The 16,725-nt window shown below is 36.1% G+C and overlaps 1 protein-coding gene across 2 annotated transcripts; it reads right to left on the bottom strand.

The window, feature by feature from the left end:
- Positions 1-629: 629 nt before the first annotated feature.
- LOC109207616 (UPF0613 protein PB24D3.06c) lies at positions 630-14,471 on the bottom strand. 2 transcript variants are annotated; one of them, XM_019370561.1, is made up of 9 exons: positions 13,988-14,467; positions 6,480-6,556; positions 5,580-5,685; positions 3,247-3,339; positions 3,055-3,120; positions 2,247-2,392; positions 1,476-1,584; positions 1,164-1,228; positions 630-1,032 (listed from the first exon to the last, which is right to left on the bottom strand). In XM_019370561.1, exons 1-9 carry the CDS (start codon positions 14,198-14,200, stop codon positions 885-887), a joined length of 1,023 nt encoding a protein of 340 aa, XP_019226106.1. In that variant the 5' UTR covers positions 14,201-14,467; the 3' UTR covers positions 630-884. The 2 variants fall into 2 exon arrangements, with proteins under 2 accessions (XP_019226106.1, XP_019226107.1); XM_019370562.1 differs by lacking the exons at positions 5,580-5,685; positions 6,480-6,556 and having other exon boundaries at positions 13,988-14,471.
- Between the last annotated feature and the right edge of the window lie 2,254 nt (positions 14,472-16,725).

Here is a 16,725-nt window from a genome sequence, read left to right as displayed (position 1 = left end):
CTCTCTAAAGCTCTTTCTCTCAAAAGTACTTTAAGATGGTCAAAGTTAAAATTTAAAATAAAAGTTTATTTCAAACTTATCTACTGTAAAAAAACCTAACACATCACTTTTGCTTAAGCATTGACTGCATTGTTTTATACTAGAAAATTCATAAAATATGTATAATATTTAATTGTGAACCCAATAACTAAGATAAGTTATCAATCCCGTGACAAATTCAAAACCCATAAATTTCAAATACTGATTCCTTCTCTGTTTGTACACCATATATTCCAGTTTTAATCCTACAAACAAACATCTACCATAAAAAGTATATCCATTAAATAATAATAATAATAATAATAATAATAATAATAGTCATTATTTAATCCTCGTAGTATAATCCACACATCATAATCCCAGTAAAACTTGTTTGCAACCCAAACGACCCCTTAAAATTTTAATTTAAGAACATATACAAGTTTTTCTTTTTCTTTACACCGAGAAACTATCCAAGCTAGAAACTAGACACAAACAAATGTAGTAAACTAACAAATCAAAAGTACATGTCAAATAATTAAAGAAAAGCACGATTGCGCTTTCTTTCCAGAATAAATATACTAGACAGCACAACCTTTTCAATGAAAATATTCAGATCCAAGAATCCACAAAATTACTCCAATAAAAGAAGGATAAATATTCAATTCCCATGCGAAGAATCAATTCCGAAATTCATGACAAAGAATGGAAAAAAATGATATGCTCTTCTAGACTATCATTCCCTAGGTAAAGACACACAATATTGTACTTTCCTCAATCTGCAGTGTACATGTAACTGATAGGATACATAGAAAATAAAGAATGTAAAGGCAAAATAATTCATTCAAGTTGCAGGATCAACCCGTTTAGTTCCATGGATCATCCCACCCGCTCGGACCTTCTCGCTTGACGAAGCTCATTATGGCTTCAACAGCTTCAGCAACTCTGTTAGATAGAGAATGGTTCCCATGTTCAATTTCAACCTTTTCAGCACCACCCATTGCTCTACACAATCTGCACCAAGTTAAAAAATGCGTAGACAAGAACTATGGTCAAGTAATCATGAGGACAAATGTATGAGAAAACACATAAAAAAGTATTAGTGCACTGAGATCATCACAAACTGCATAAGGTTTTGTGCTTGCCTATCAACCAACGCTTTCTTGTCAACATAATCTGGAACGTACTCGTCACCCATGGAAAATATAACCTGCAGAGGATAGGTGAGAATCACAACCTGCCATTTTGTCCTTGTAAGCAGATTGAAATTTCTAGGCCTAAGTGGAAAATGTCAAAAGGGACATTTTATCCAGGAAATTCACCATGTCTGTTTCTTTCTTTTGCCATGTAACACTTAAAAAGTAACATAAATTGCTCGGACCTAAACTAAAGTCTTTCTACATAGTAAACTAAAAGGAAAATTAGCTTTCGAGAATTGAAGAGACTTTGGTCTCAACCTGACAAGGAGTGTTAGACATGTGCCCAAGTCTTTGCTTCAGCTGGTCATCACTAAAGTCAGAACTGAACAAGTCGTCCTCGCCATTGTATGCGCAAAGTGAGAGATATCTGTCAAAAACATCATTATTAGGAAGGCAACCATATGTAGAAAAGAGTAAGCAAAGACTTGAGATTCCAAACAAGAAATCCAACTTCTTGTTCAGACCTCTATCATATCTATGATGGCCTTCTTTTCTGGTATCGTATATGCCCAGAGAATCCACTTATGCCTCAGCGGAAGAACTCCGCTAAAAGTTTCTGAAGGACCTCTTCATTGTGAGGCATTTTCCACATCATCCTCAATATCTTGCCTTATTATAAAATTCCAGTTGAACGAATAGCAGGAAAAGGTGTCTTATTGCAATTAATTCACGGTTTTTATTTGATAATTATTGTCCATTATCATAACTTCGTAATTGTAATAAACTAACTTGGAGCATGCTTTTTAATGCATATAGTAGACCTCCTTTTTTCTTTTTTTCTTTTCATCTATGCTGTAACTATGCTTCTCCTGAGCCTAAGGTCTATCGGAAACCGCCTCTCTACCTCCACAAGGTAGGCATAAGGTCTGCGTACATACTACCCTCCCCAGACCCCACTCGTGGGATTACACTGGGTTTTTTTGTTGTTGTAGTTGACTTCCTTTGAATTAAGATTCAGTAGAAACCATGATCATGAAGTGGTAGAGTGCAGTATATGGGAAAGTAACTGGACTACATCATCGTCCTTACCTAAAGGCAGTAATTGGGGCATCTGGGTTTGCCTCCCTTGGCATTAACTCTGATTCACGACCTTCACTTATCATGTTTGAGGCCAAGTCAATCATAGAAGCAGTATCAGAAAGAGTGGCTTTGTATTCTCGATCGCTAACTGGAGCCTGAAAAGCCAAAAGAACATTATGGTTGATGCTGAAACCAGCACATTACCCAGATTACATAAAGTTGGCCGCATAAAAGTGGCTATGAGAACACAGATACTATTCCAAACGCTGTCTCCATATTCACCACGCTTAAGACTGATCTCTCAAGATAAGATTACACTGCCAGCTTGATTCTCTCAGAAGAAAAGCACCTGAACTCTCATAATTGAATGTCTGTAAACGCCAGTCACTGACCGCAACAATTATATTTTCCTCCTTCCCATCTCACCATTATTTTCATCAACCCCCCCCCCCCCCCCCCCCACACACACACAGCAACTGCAAAACTCAAACAGCATATGACTTTGAAGACTGCCTTAGCTCCATTCGAACTAAATGTAGGTCATTTACCAGTAACTGCAAGAGTCACATATCAGGTATGAAGTAATAAAGATATCAAGAGGCAAAATCTTGTCCATTTTACAAATTTCTCCTCACTAAAGAAAGACAGAGATTTGGATAAACCATTAGAGCTCAAAGGACCATATCCATTGCATGTGCTATCATGAGCATTGAGGTACAGTAAGTTAGCACATTCAGCTAAAATGGTAGGAAGCATGTACTGAATTTATTTGTACCAAAAGAGGCAACTTAAACTACACTTTTTAAGCAGGTATTACCTGCAATATGGCTGCACATACTGCTCTGGAGCATGCAGCATTTGTGCGCATGTAATACACAATATCCTGTATACAAATAGAGAAAGTCAGCTTCCTCTATCCTCATGTTTCGTGCATAATGATATTACATGCTTTTTTTAATGGAGTAGTATCAAATGTTCGATCCGTCCATTCAAAGAAACAAATACCTACCTGACAGCCAGTGCTGTGCCCGAGTAGTACCACCCCTTCAGAATCTTCCTTGTTTATCAAGTAGCTTATCAACTGATCAAGTTCCGTTGCGTCCTTTAGAAATTCACGGAGGTAGAAGGAAGTTAAGCTCACAAACACAAGCAAAAAGAGGAATAGCTCTAACAAGCAGATCCAAAGGTTTATGCTCCCAAAATTGGACTCATTATTGAGTGTGGTAAATATATAAACGCAATATTTTGAATGCACAGGTGTTAGGACGTCAAACATAGACATAATAACATGCTTTTTTGAAAACCAAATGAAGACTAAAATAGGAAAATAATCATTAATACAAAAGCAGATCTGGGACATGACGATTTCACAAGAGATGAGGCTTGACATTTGAGTAAAACATATTGGGGAATGCAAGGTTTAACGTTTTATAGGTATATATATTGTTTGACTCAAAAGTTGTTTAACACTTTTTAAGCAAATCAATCAATATAGATGAAGGGGTAAATCATAATCGAAGATAATAAACCCTAGGATGATCTTGGCAATTGGTTCGGATAACCATAATACAAATCGGAGAGAGAGAAGGTGATAATCTTCGAGAGATAAGAGAGAGATAATGTTAGAGAGATGAGAGAGCCAGAGAGCTTGTATTTCCAATAATGAATCCCCCCATTTACAAGGCTCGGACCCCCCTTTATATAATAGAGGATCCTTACTTAAATATTAAAAGACAGAAATAAAGTACATGCTATAGAGGGGCCGACGTGATCATGAAGTCGTCCCTCTTATTATTTCTAAGTCGTCCTTCTAGCCGGACTCACATATATTCGGTCGGTCGTGCTGGCTTAGGGACGTGGTCGGTCAAATTCGACCCCGTACATATATGACACCATAAATTGGTACAAAATCATTATTCTTTATGACGATGGTGTCCGGGCCAGCTTGTACACCTCGACTATTCCACTGGGTACCTGCTACCTCCCACCAGCACAGGTAACGGGTAACTCTGCTTATCGAGGTTTAGGCAGATAGAAAGAAATCACCTAGTGATTTTTGCTTCCGATAGGATTTGAACCTGAAGCCTCGTGGTTCTCTTCCCACTTCATTGACCAATAGGCCACGCCCTTGGGTGCTTGGTATAGAATCATATGTAAGCCTTGTGCTATTGTAGATCATTCTTCTTTCTTTCCTTTTTTTTCTTTTCTTTCTTGTGGTGGGGAATGGGATAAAGGTTTGTTCTCATACCATTTATCCCAAACTTGTGTTCCCACTCTTCCAAGAGGGCCTAATTTATAGTTTATGATCTATTGTTCAAAAAATTGCCACTGACCAACATGCTGAATTTAATCATTTGAAGGAGAATAACATCTTTTGGTCAAGTTCCATGCACTTCTGAATGAGAGTATATAGAAGAACTGGCAGCAACCTTTCCAGTTATATGACAAGTATAGGAAAGTGAGGGTGATAGCCATGTTCAAGCACTAATTTCGATGAAGATGGAGCTGTATGGGGGTTTAAACAATCCAACAGGAATTTCTAATTCGTGTTCCTCAAACTTTAACAACTACAAACACCATTCCAACATTTTCAATTCATTAAAAACTTCAGCGAGTAAAGATCCCAAAGGAACTGCCTTAAAATCATGTGAAACAAATCTTAGCTTAAGTTCCATGTCCGAGAGATCTAGGAGTTATTATGTGATCTATTCCTTTTTCTCAACACAATTCCTCTTTGATTTCCAGCCTTGCAAACAGAGTAAATTGTCTCTAGTCCAGCTCCTTTTATATCCTTCTGACCTTAAAACTGTGTCAAGCCCTTACCCATCATAAATCCTTTATGATTAAGGAACTTCTAACAAGTTTCGGTATCAAACCTTCTGAAAAACAAACCACGAGCAAATTTGCACTGAATTATGATGTCTTCCGGCTGTCCAAGACATCCTTGAAATTGCACAACTTAAGTTTTCCCGGAACAGGATTGCAAAAATTAAGCTTTTCCTTCTTTAAAAGTCTTTATTGTTTTCAGGAGAAGGCATATATAAGAACATGTTTCTATGGACCTGCGTGAATGCATGATGCTTTGTTCACCGGGCTGCCCTTTATTTTTCTTCTTTCTATGGACTAAATGAGTTGAGAGAGATTGTAACTTTTACCTTTCACAGTACATGATCAATGATGGAATAACCTAATAAGCATGTCAAGAACTTGAACGAAACATATTGACATGGAAATATTGAGTAAAATATACCCTCTTGCTGATACCTCAGATCTAGTACAAGAATCTACATATCAATGAGGACAGTTTGAATATTCGTGGAAAGAGGAGGAAGAGATTTTTACTTGTCTCAAGCTTGACGTTCCATATCCACTATAAGATGATGAAAGTAGAAACTGAACCAATGACCATTTTTCTTTATCCAAAGCAATAGCCAGAGGCTCTAAGTAACTGCAATAACGGAGATCATCAAGTTTAATAACCACAAAAGACCAGAAGTAGGAGGGCTAAGAGTATATTTGATGGTTTTGCTGCTTGACGTGGGAGAGCTTTGTGGATTTAACGTCATTAACTTTCATTCTCTTTATTTTTGGTTCCTTTATCTTCTTTTTTGTGTGTGCATTCAGCCTTGTAGAAAGGACTCCAGCTCTTGTTCGAACCAATATAAGCATACAGATAAAATAATGTGTTATGTGTATTGCAGAAGAACAGTCATTATTAACTATAACTCAGACAACCCCCCCCCTCCCTACCCCCCCCTCCCTCCCCCCCCCCCCCCCCTAAAAAAAAAAAAAGGGAGACAAAGGTAGAACCACATTAGAAAAAGGAAAGTCAAAAAGACCAAGGGCAAGTAGCAACAGATTTAAATACAGTTTTGGGGAATAGGTTGCAGAAAAAAGAATTTCAAGGTAATTTTCTTTAAATTTAAAATGTTATCACCGAGGACCTTAGTCCAATATTTTCGTGATTATGGAAAATGCAAAATCTTTGATAAGTCATTTGAATTGAGCCAAGTCAAATAAGGAACAGTTCGAAAAGAATATCATCTTTTCTTTCTTTGATAAGCCAGTTTGAAAAGAAAGACCGTATCTTCAATATTTTTTGAACACCCTTAATCCAGACCATGAACAAAAAAGTGAAAAAAGAAAACAAAAACATGGAGTCATGGAGAAGGGAATGAGAAAGAAGGAACAGAGGACAGATAGGTGAGAGGGATGTTTAAACCAATATAATAAGATACATACTCAGTAGCTAAAAATCCATCCGTTAGTCCACCTACGAAAATGACCTGTTGTTTATAATCACCCGTTTTAAAAGCAACCTGCAAGAAATTGAAGGCATCATGTTAGAGAATTGAGTACATAAGAGTAAATGGCATTGGAAGTCCTTGAAGTTGTTGATTCTATAATTACTTCCTTATATTAAAATTTTTCCCCTCTGTTCCCTACACATTGTCTTTTAGCAAGCTGCCAAGCTTTAGGGGAGAAGGAGAATGAGCAGAATGTTTCTCCACTGTACATTCTTCAATTTGACAGGCAATAGAAGGACAGAGACCTCTAAGTTATTGAGAAAAAGGATTGGAGGAGAAAAATAGCAACGTAAGGCAGTTTGGTTCCGTATTTTGTGTTTGATTATTTTAGGTTTAATTCTTGATTGGTCATACTCTTTCCCTCGAGTTATGATCTGTGTCCCCATATAAAAAACATGTTCCAGTCAAGATAATGTTTGATGGATATAACATTCCACTGGCTAGAAGGACCAGTTATGAGCACAAATAAATGTTGAAGGATTAACGTGAGCAAATCCAGACTGCTTTAGAGACAGTGTTTGAAAAAGCGAGCAACGCAAGGCGACGACCCATCGCTTTTCTGATCCGGAAGCGAATCGATTTACAAAAGCGAGCGCTTCAATACTTGAATCGAGAAACGAAGCGACAAAAGCGATCGCTTAATTTAAATGGGTCAATAAAAAAAAAGATTGGGTCTTTTTTTTAATTATACAAAAACATAGATCCCAACCCAGAGCGAAGACATTTCTTCTTCTTCTTCCATCGAGCATCGACTGCTGCTGCTGCTAGGGTCCGCTGCTCCAGCCTCCAGGTAATTTTTGTTCCTTCTTTTTTTCCCTCTTCTTTCTTCCCGTCGAGGCGTCAACTGCTGCCCACTGCTAGGGCAGGCAGCAATCTTTTTTTTTCTTCTTATTCAGCCTTTGTTTATTAATTTTTGTGTGTAACTCAGTTTATAAACTTAATTATTATATTTTGAAATGTTGCTTCTTTGCTGATTTCGGTATATTAAACTTAATTATTATATTTTTTCCATTTGAAATGTTACTGATTTCAGTTATTAAATTTAATTTAATTAAGGTGTCGCTGATTTCAGTTATAATATATATGTTATATTTTCAGTTTATATCTTTATATATGTTTTTTTATATCTTAATAGGGGTTAAAAATGTCTCAAAGTCCGAAAGAAAAAGATCCGACTTGACAATATGGCGATAAAGTTAATGAGAAGAATAACAAATGTTATATGCAAGCTTTGTAACAAGATTATCACGGGAAAAATTTATCGCTTTAAATTCCATCTTATTGGCGGCGATAGAAACGTCACAAGTTGTCGGAAATGCCCGCCGAAGGTGAGGGAGGAAATTAAGAATTTTGATGAGAAGAAGTAGCTAAAACATCAAATGAGTCATCAACCATTTATGACCAATCTTGATGATGATATGGAAGAAGGTGAAGCTGCTAATTGGTCACTTCCAAGTTCCAACAAAACGGGGAAGAGATGCAATCTTTGCAAGCCATGGATCGACGGGTACGAGTAGGACTAAAGGTCCTATAGATTGTTATTTCCCAAAGAAGACAGAAGCAAAGAGCGGTGGAAAAGATTTGCAAAAAATTGCCAAGGACATTTTAAGGGATCTTGCAGTTAAAGATTTTGCACGATGGGTCTATGATGCAGGCTCCCATTCATTTCTGTCAACTATACTGACATTTTTGGAGACTTTATTGAGGTCGTTGATCAATATGGACTTGGAATGAAGTCACCCACTTATCATGAAATCAAAGGTCCTTATCTAAATAAGGAAGTGGAGGAGACCAATAAAATTGTGGAGGAACATAAAGTTATGTGGAACAAGTATGGATGCTCCATTATGATGGATAAGTGGACGAGTTCTACGACAAGAACTGGAAAAATGATTATTAATGTGTTTCAAAATCAATAAAATAAAAAGGCCATCATGGACCAAGATCCAAACAGATCAATCTTGTTGGGAGGTACTGCCCAAGGAAAGGAAAAGGTTACTTCCGGATCAGGAAGGTGAATTCTCCCAAGGGAAGTTTGTTTCTAGAGTCGAATGATGCTAGCGATGCGTCCATTGACCACATCAAAATGTTCGCCTTGTTTCAGAACACCATTGAAAAGATTGGCCCAAGCAATATTGTTCAAGTTGTCACCGATAATGCGAGTGAAAAAATTAAAGCGGATGGTATGATGCAAGGAGCGTACTCAAAAAGATGCGTGCAATTTCTTCCCCCCCCCCCTCCCCCCCGTTTCCTTTGCAAATTTACTCTTATTCCATTCCTCTAAAATGAACAACTTTCTCAAATTGGCTTTTTGCAAGTGCATACTATGCAAAGTCAAGAAAGTAGTGTCAAACCTTGTCTTGCCCAGTTTCACCAATTTTTTTTGTTTGGTGAATCTTCTCATCATATTCAATAACAAGGGCTGCTGAGCAATATAATAATGCACCCTAACGCCCTGGCCAACAACTGTAGAGAAGGGTTTTTCCTTGAAAATGTCCCGAACATTAAGTAGATACAATGAGCCGCACATAGAGTCCAATAGATATTTGGGTAAGCTCCTTGCACCACACCACCCGCTTTAGTATTTTCACTCGCATTATCACTGACCACTTGAACAACATTGCATGAGCCAATCTTTTCAATGGTGTTTTGAAACAAGGTGAACATTTTGATGTGGTCAGTGGACGCGTCGCTAGCATCAATAGACTCAAGAAACAAACTTACCTTGGGAGAATTCACCAATACATTAATAATCATTTTCCCAGTTCTTGCCGTCCACGTATCCATCATAATGGAGCATCCATACTTGTTCCATACAACTTTATGTTCCTCCATAATTTTATTAGTCTACTCCACTTCCTTATTTAGATAAGGACTTCTGATTTCATGATAAGTGGGGGGGCTTCATTCCAGGTCCATATTGACCAACGGCCTCAATAAAGTCTCCAAAAGTGTCAGTATAGTTGACACAATTGAGGGGGGTTCTTGTAGCATAGACCCCATCGTGCAAAAGCTTTAACTGCACGAACCCTTAAAATGTCTTTGGAAATTTTTTGTAAGTCTTTTCCACCGCTCTTTGCTTCTGACTTCTTTGGGAAATAACAATCTATAGGACCTTTAGTCCTACTCCTACCCGTCGATCCATAGCTTGAAGAGATTGTGTCTCTTCCCCATTTTGTTGGAAGTGACAAATCAACAACTTCACCTTCTTCCATATCATCATCATCATCATCATCATCATCATCATCATCAAGATTGGTCACAAATGGTTGATGACTCATTTGATGTTTTAGCTCCTTTTTCTCAACAAAATTCTTTATTCCTCCCTCACCTCCGACGGGCATTTCAAACAACTTGTGACGTTTCTATTGCCACCAAAAAGATGGAATTTAAAGCGATAAACTCCCCCCTCCCCCGGTTGTAATCTTGTTACAAAACTTGCATATAACTTTATCGCAATATCGCCAAGCCGGGTCTTTCTCTTTCGAACTTTGAGACATTTTTAAACCCTATTAAGATATAAAAAAAAAACATAATGAAACAAACTGAAAATATAACATATATATAACTGAAATCAGCAACACCTTAATTAAATCAAATTTAATAACTGAAATCAGTAACATTTCAAAGAAAAAGGGAAAAAATAGAAAAAGAAAATATATTAATTAAGTTTAATATACTAAAATCAGCAAAGAAACAACATTTCAAAATATAGTAATTAAGTTTATAAACTGAAATACACACAAAAATTAATAAACAAAGGCTAAACAAGAAGAATAAAAGCTAAAAAAGAAAAAAAAAGGACTGTTGCCTGCCCTAGCAGTGAGCAGCAGTCGATGCCTCGACGAGAAGAAGAAGAAAGAAGAGAGAGAAAAAGGAGAAGAAAAAAGTAGAAGAAGAAGAAAGAAGACAAAAAGAAGGAAGAAAAATTGCCTAGAGGCTGGAGCAGCGAACCCTAGCAGCGGCGGCAGCAACAGTCGATGCTCGATGGAAGAAGAAGAAATTTCGTCACTTTGGGTTGGGGTCTATGTTTTGTATAAAATATGAAAAAGACCCAATCTTTTTTATAAAAAAAGTAAAATTGACCCATTTAAATGAAGCGATCGCTTTTTTCGCTTCGCTTCTCTGCCTTGCTTCTCGCTTCAAGTATAGAAGTGCTCGCTTTTGTAAATCGATTCGCTTCAAGGTCAGAAAAGCGATGGGTCGTCGCCTCGTGTCGCTTCTCGCTTAAAGTGACAAAGCGCTCGCTTTTTCAAAGTTCAAACATAGAGTAGAACCAGTTCAACAACCAATATTGACAATAACAAGATAGAAATTGATGACCTGATTGTAACAACCTTTCTCTATGCATGGATGTGCAAGCAAAAAGGTAAATAGAAAAAAACCCATTATCCGTAGAAGTAATTCAAGATGTCTTCACAAAGCAAATACAGTCATGAAGAGACACTCGTGCACAAATGTCAGATTTAGACACTTCTTAGCTCAATTGTCGAATGATATTCAAGTAAACAACTTCTGTTAGTAAATTTTCAGCTTAACACACTGTTGGTTCACTTTTCTTTATGGCCCCACAATTAATATGCAATGCTTCTGGTCTTTATGCCCGTGGGTATCATCCGTTTTGATCGAATGGGTCTCACTAGTTTGACTACTAAAAAGCGCATCGGAAGATAAGAATTTTCTTCTCCTTGTTCACATCTGATGTAGGACACATTGAGTCTCTATCCTCCAAGGAAGCTTATGATAGTAGTCCATATACTCTTCTCCAAACTGGAGTTACACTTTTCTCCTAATAATACGCCTCACTTGGAGATCATCAAACTCCCCCTGACAACACTCCCCTCTCCCTCTTTCTCTCTTTGCAACACAGTGCAGTTCTTTTTTTGTTATATGTCATTGCAACTCTACCACTTGTTGGCCTGAAGTTTTAATTTATAAACGGCAACTACCATTAACATATCTGCAAGATGTTGTAGAAATATGAATGTGAAGATGGATGTGCAGCCATAAAACATTAAACAAAAGAATAAATAATCACATAACGAATACAAGTAGCACATGTAAAGGATAAAATGAGAGAAGGTTGTCTGGGATAGTTAGGCCATGTCATAGGTAGAACTCCAAATAAACCGGTCCATGACCATGATTGTAAAACCATGATGATTATTGTGTTAAAAGGGGTCAATGTAAACCTAAAATCGTGTGGAGAGAAGTTGTCTCGAAATCTATGGAGTTACCGATGAATAAAACACAACTAATGCACAAGATAAATTTGCAGCCACTACCAACTAGTTGGAATTAAGGCTTAATCAATTGGTATACTTCCATTCGGTCTGATGTTTTCCAAGATTCTTCTAGTTTATTTAGAGATTTACATACCAGTATAAAACATCGAGAATTCCTAGCATAAGAGAACCTAATTTGTCATTACATTAAATAACGGTGGTGTTCAGGCCAGCTCGTGTACTCCATAGCTCCTACTTAACACCAGAGATGTATCTGGTAGCTCTGTCCATCAAAGTTTAGACATATGAGAAGAAATCACCTAAATTTTTTTGCTCTATTAGAATTTAAACTCTAGTCTCTCATAGTCTATTAGCTTTATTGACTATTAGGTCAAGCCTTTGGCGGTAGGAACCTAAAGCTTTATTGGGTGTGAGGATGAAATGGGTTCAAATATAGCAAAATGGATATTGAGAATGCATATTGTATCATCTTGTGTTTAGTATTAGAAAAAGACATCGCTCTGTGCTTAAAGCGATGAAGCAACGCGAAGCTAGGAGTTATCGCTTCACGGATGAAGCAATGCGCTCGAGAGAAGTGTGCGCTTCAAACAATGATGCGCAAAATGATCCTAAAAAGAAGAGTTTGGTTCTTTAAGTTGCAAATCCAAGGAGTTGGATTTATATCGGCATTACTGTATGTTGGATAGTGAAATTAGTTATTGTAATTACAATTTGCATACTGTAGTACAAAATTCTTATATGTTTGATAATTTTTTATTTTCAGTAAATTGTGCGGTTCGTTACAAAGAAATGTGCTCTTCACTTCTTACTTTTCACTTCAAGCTTTGTGAACCTTGTCGCTTTTTTGTGCTTTTCGCCTTTAAAGAACACTGGGTGTTAATGTTTAACTTCCATCTTGCCCTTTATGGTTCTAGACATTATATCTTTCGGCCAAATGGGTATCCGATGTTTTACCACTAAAAGGCACCTCGGTATATAAGGATTTTTAATTTCTTATTGACTCAATGATGAACTCCTCGTACAATCTAATATATGACATGCTACGTCTACCCTCAAAAGGGGCTCGCACTTGTGGTCAACACCCTCAGATTTACCAATGGATTGTATCTCATTTAATCAACAAAATGATAGATGAATCTGCAAAAGAAAGCAGCAAATCTTGTGGATTCTCCCAACATCATATGCTTGTAGCATTGACCCGCTACCAAGTTTAACGTTTGGTCAATAGAATCAAAAGATGGCACATTTCACTGAATCTGAAAGGTATAGTATGAACTATGAAGTACTGCATTAGGAATTACAATAGTCTAACTACTTCCCCATAACCCTCCCTAACCTCCCCAAAACTCAAAAGCTGAATCTTTTCCATGGAACTGGAAACTCCCAGATCCAATGCAGTTAACTACTATCTGAAATTTTTTCCCAACATAATTCAAAATGTTGCGAACCTCTAGAGTCAAGAGAATCACAAATTCTTAAGTACTAGTATGAACTCGTCCAAACGGAACTAAACAGAATTGATGATTCATACAACCGACCCCAACTAGTTTGGAATTGAGGCATAGTTTGTTGTTGCAATGAACAGTAGCTAAAGCACAACTTCCCACACACCACAATCCTTAGCATACACAAGGCTTAGATTCTTAACTCACAACGTGCAATTATGTTCTTAACCAACTCATTATAAGTAGCTTCCCTGCAAACAAGAATACATGTTGTCCCATTAATCTTTGAATGCCAAGTCCAACTCTCTATCCATTCCCCAAGAAATGTTTCGCCTAATACAAGGTCCTCCATGCCTATATAGTTGTCAGAATCATTAATCCAACTAAAAGAACTAATGGTCAGTTAATTAACACTAATCAACTTAGGGTCAATTACCAATCTACCTTCTTGATATGTTAATGAACTTTGGTCAAGAACTCCAAAAAGCAAATTGATTTGCTTAGTTGAACTTCCACAACAAATTAGAGCACCTAGAAACTCAGTACACCTAAATTTGCTTAGAACCATACTTCATGAATAATTTTCCATTATATACAGTAAGCTAAAGCAAAATCTTTCCCATACATGATATACCATAATGCTTAACAAACCCAAAAAATAAAAATCATTGTTTATTCGAATTAATAGCAGCCAATAAGCAAAGTCCAAATTTCACAAGAAAATAGAGAACTTTGAAAACTCAAAAACAGACCTGAATTGCCTTAGGACCATACTTAAACATTACACCACGGAACTGCCTTTTCCCAGTAATAGGTCCAGCACCGGAGACACTGTCAGCACCGCCGGCTGCGGCGGCCGGATTTTTATTAGACATCTTGACACTAGCGGAACGGCCACGAACTATGCCGGAAAACCAAGAAGACGATGAAGAAGAAGAAAAAGAAGCAGAAGTTGACAGATCCATTGATTAAGCAAAAGGGTCAGATTTCAACAAAAATAATTTCATTTTTAGATGTTTGGATTTGGTAAAAAAGTCTTCATTGATCGAAGGTTTTACAATGATATAAGAACAGTGACAACTGACACTACTGATTTTTGAAATTATTAATTAAAAATGGAAAAATGTTTAATTACTAGTACATGCTTAGTAGGAAATTCACAATCAAAACTCCAAGAATTATTTCTTTACCACCAAAAAAGATTAGATTTCATTTATGTAATCTATTGATAATTGTATTACCGAAAAATTAGTCGAGAATATAAATGTTGTCTAGTTTTTTACTGACCCGTCAAAAACTATGTTATATTTAGCTATTTCCTATGTTATATTTAATGAATAATTTTTTTGACCGACCGGTCAAATGTGTAATTTGTCTCTTTTTAATCTAATAATCTATTTTATTTTGCGTATTTATACTTAATTTTTATGTGCTTATAAATATTTTTTCTTTTCTTTTTTAAATTGGGATGCGTTCTCAAATTACTTTAAAATAAAATCTTTTAAAGACCTTACTAAAACTATTATGTAAGCTTAACTCGAGTACTTTTTTATATTCTTCTCGTGCTATTAGAATTCAGCATTCATCTGTACTCATCCACTAAATTATGAAAATATGCTCCTTGTCTAACTACTTGGGAATGGATTGATATGGTGTTCATCGGTCGGTTTGGTATGATTTTGAAAGATTTTGATTGTCGGTTTTTAATTTGTTAAAAAATTATCACAAAAAAATATGGTGAATATTCAATAATAATTTTAGTTTTGATATTAAATCACAAAATTAACAGCAATTTATCATAATATATTCACAAGGAATATGCTCTTCAAATTTCCCCAGTAATATGGGCAAATATGGAATTTTTTTGGTGCACCACGGAGATAACTGGTAGCACAACTGTGAGGAGTATACTTGAGGAATGGTGGGAAACTAAGTCAAGAAGTATGATCTGTAAGATACCCGACACATTACTTATATTGCCATCTGATGGTAGACTGGGGCAGCTCAATGGGAGGTTAGTAAAGCCTTTGCTTTAGACCTCCTCAATTTTGGGCCCCACATATATTTTTGTTGTGGATTTTGCTTAAATAATATTGAAGTTTGTAGAAAAAGAAAAAAAAATACAAAATCCTTATAAAAGTAGAAAGAAAGGCTATCTAGTTTTTAACAATATAAATATTTTACAATTTTGAATTAAGCTACTCAAATCTCAATATTGGTAAATAACGTTTTTTACAATAAGATCCAAGATATCACATTGTAAATACATGCTAACATCTTATTAACTAGAATTTTCTTACCAATATAAATATTAATATTATATTTATATGACAACTACTATAGACACTATATTTTGTGGATAACTACAATATAAGCAAATACTAAACAAAAATAAAGCCCCTTATTAAAGTTTGAAATGCCTTTCTAATGCATACTCACTTTGTCTTAGCTCTTAAGCTCTTTTATAAGTTCATGAGCTTCCTCAAATGTTTAAACCATCCTTCTTCATATAGTCACAATCTCTCAATGTGCACATCTCGAGAAGTATGTGCTTTGTAAAACCTTTAAGTTTTTCATCTTTGACCAGTTTGAGTATAAATACTTCTTTCCTCTCCCATCCTTTTTCAACAATAATATTATCTAGTTTGATCACAAGTACAAAATCAATGACGCGTGTAGTTAACAATTCCGACCCATAATCCCTCACGTGGTACAAAAAAAATCGGAAGTTCATACTTGGATGTGGCGAAACCCTCGCAAAGCTCTCGAGGACAAGTATACGCAGCCTTGTACATCCACAGATACGCATCAATAGCTACCTTGTTGTCCTTTAAAGTATGGATTCCGATCACTGGCATCATATGACTCAAATTTGGCATTAGTCCATTGATTCCCATGTCGTTCAACGAAGAGAAGCTCCTTTCTCTGGCGGGAATGAAAATTTTGATTTTTGTAACTGCGTTTGGTAAAGAGTTCGCTATTTTGGGGTGCCCACTATATTAGCCTACTTTGAATTAATTTGCAAATAAACTTCTAAAATAATGCATAGGCAAAGAGGGAATTTTAAATATTAAATTATTTTCAAATTTAAAAAAGAATCACTCTTTTTTAGACCGACAAAAGGAAATAGGTTCATTTCTTTAAAATGCAAAGAGTATGAGTAGAATAGCTGTGATTGCCCTCATCTCTTCATTCCGAGGCAAGAGCAATCAAAGGAGTGTGTGCCCAAAGCAAGTCGAGTACTTTCAGAGACAAATTTAGGCTTCATTTTTTTTTTTAAGATTAAGATATCTTAATATAAATTCATATCTGAATATCAAAATACGTATTAAGATTAAGACATCTGAATCTGAATGCGCATCTAAATATTAAGATATGTATTAAAATTTGAATGCCAAATGATTAAAATTGTTTGTTTTTTAGCTTCTGAATATATCTTTATCTAAAATTAATAAACATAAAATTCAAATAATACATATATATATATATA

Source organism: Nicotiana attenuata, unplaced genomic scaffold (genome assembly GCF_001879085.1).
Source record: "Nicotiana attenuata strain UT unplaced genomic scaffold, NIATTr2, whole genome shotgun sequence".
Classification (NCBI taxonomy): domain Eukaryota; kingdom Viridiplantae; phylum Streptophyta; class Magnoliopsida; order Solanales; family Solanaceae; genus Nicotiana; species Nicotiana attenuata.
Note: the sequence above shows the minus strand (reverse complement) of the source record. Positions and strands in the feature narration are given on the sequence as shown.

What these genes read in the sequence shown, in the direction of transcription:
- LOC109207616 (XM_019370561.1), bottom strand. Translation starts at nt 14,200, where the DNA reads ATGGATCTGTCAACTTCTGCTTCTTTTTCTTCTTCTTCATCGTCTTCT. An exon ending in GATGGATTTTTAGCTACTGA is followed by an intron (nt 5,686 to 6,479) that starts GTATGTATCTTA and finishes CCGTTATTGCAG; the next exon opens with TTACTTAGAGCCTCTGGCTA. An exon ending in TGTCTAACACTCCTTGTCAG is followed by an intron (nt 1,229 to 1,475) that starts GTTGAGACCAAA and finishes TATCCTCTGCAG; the next exon opens with GTTATATTTTCCATGGGTGA.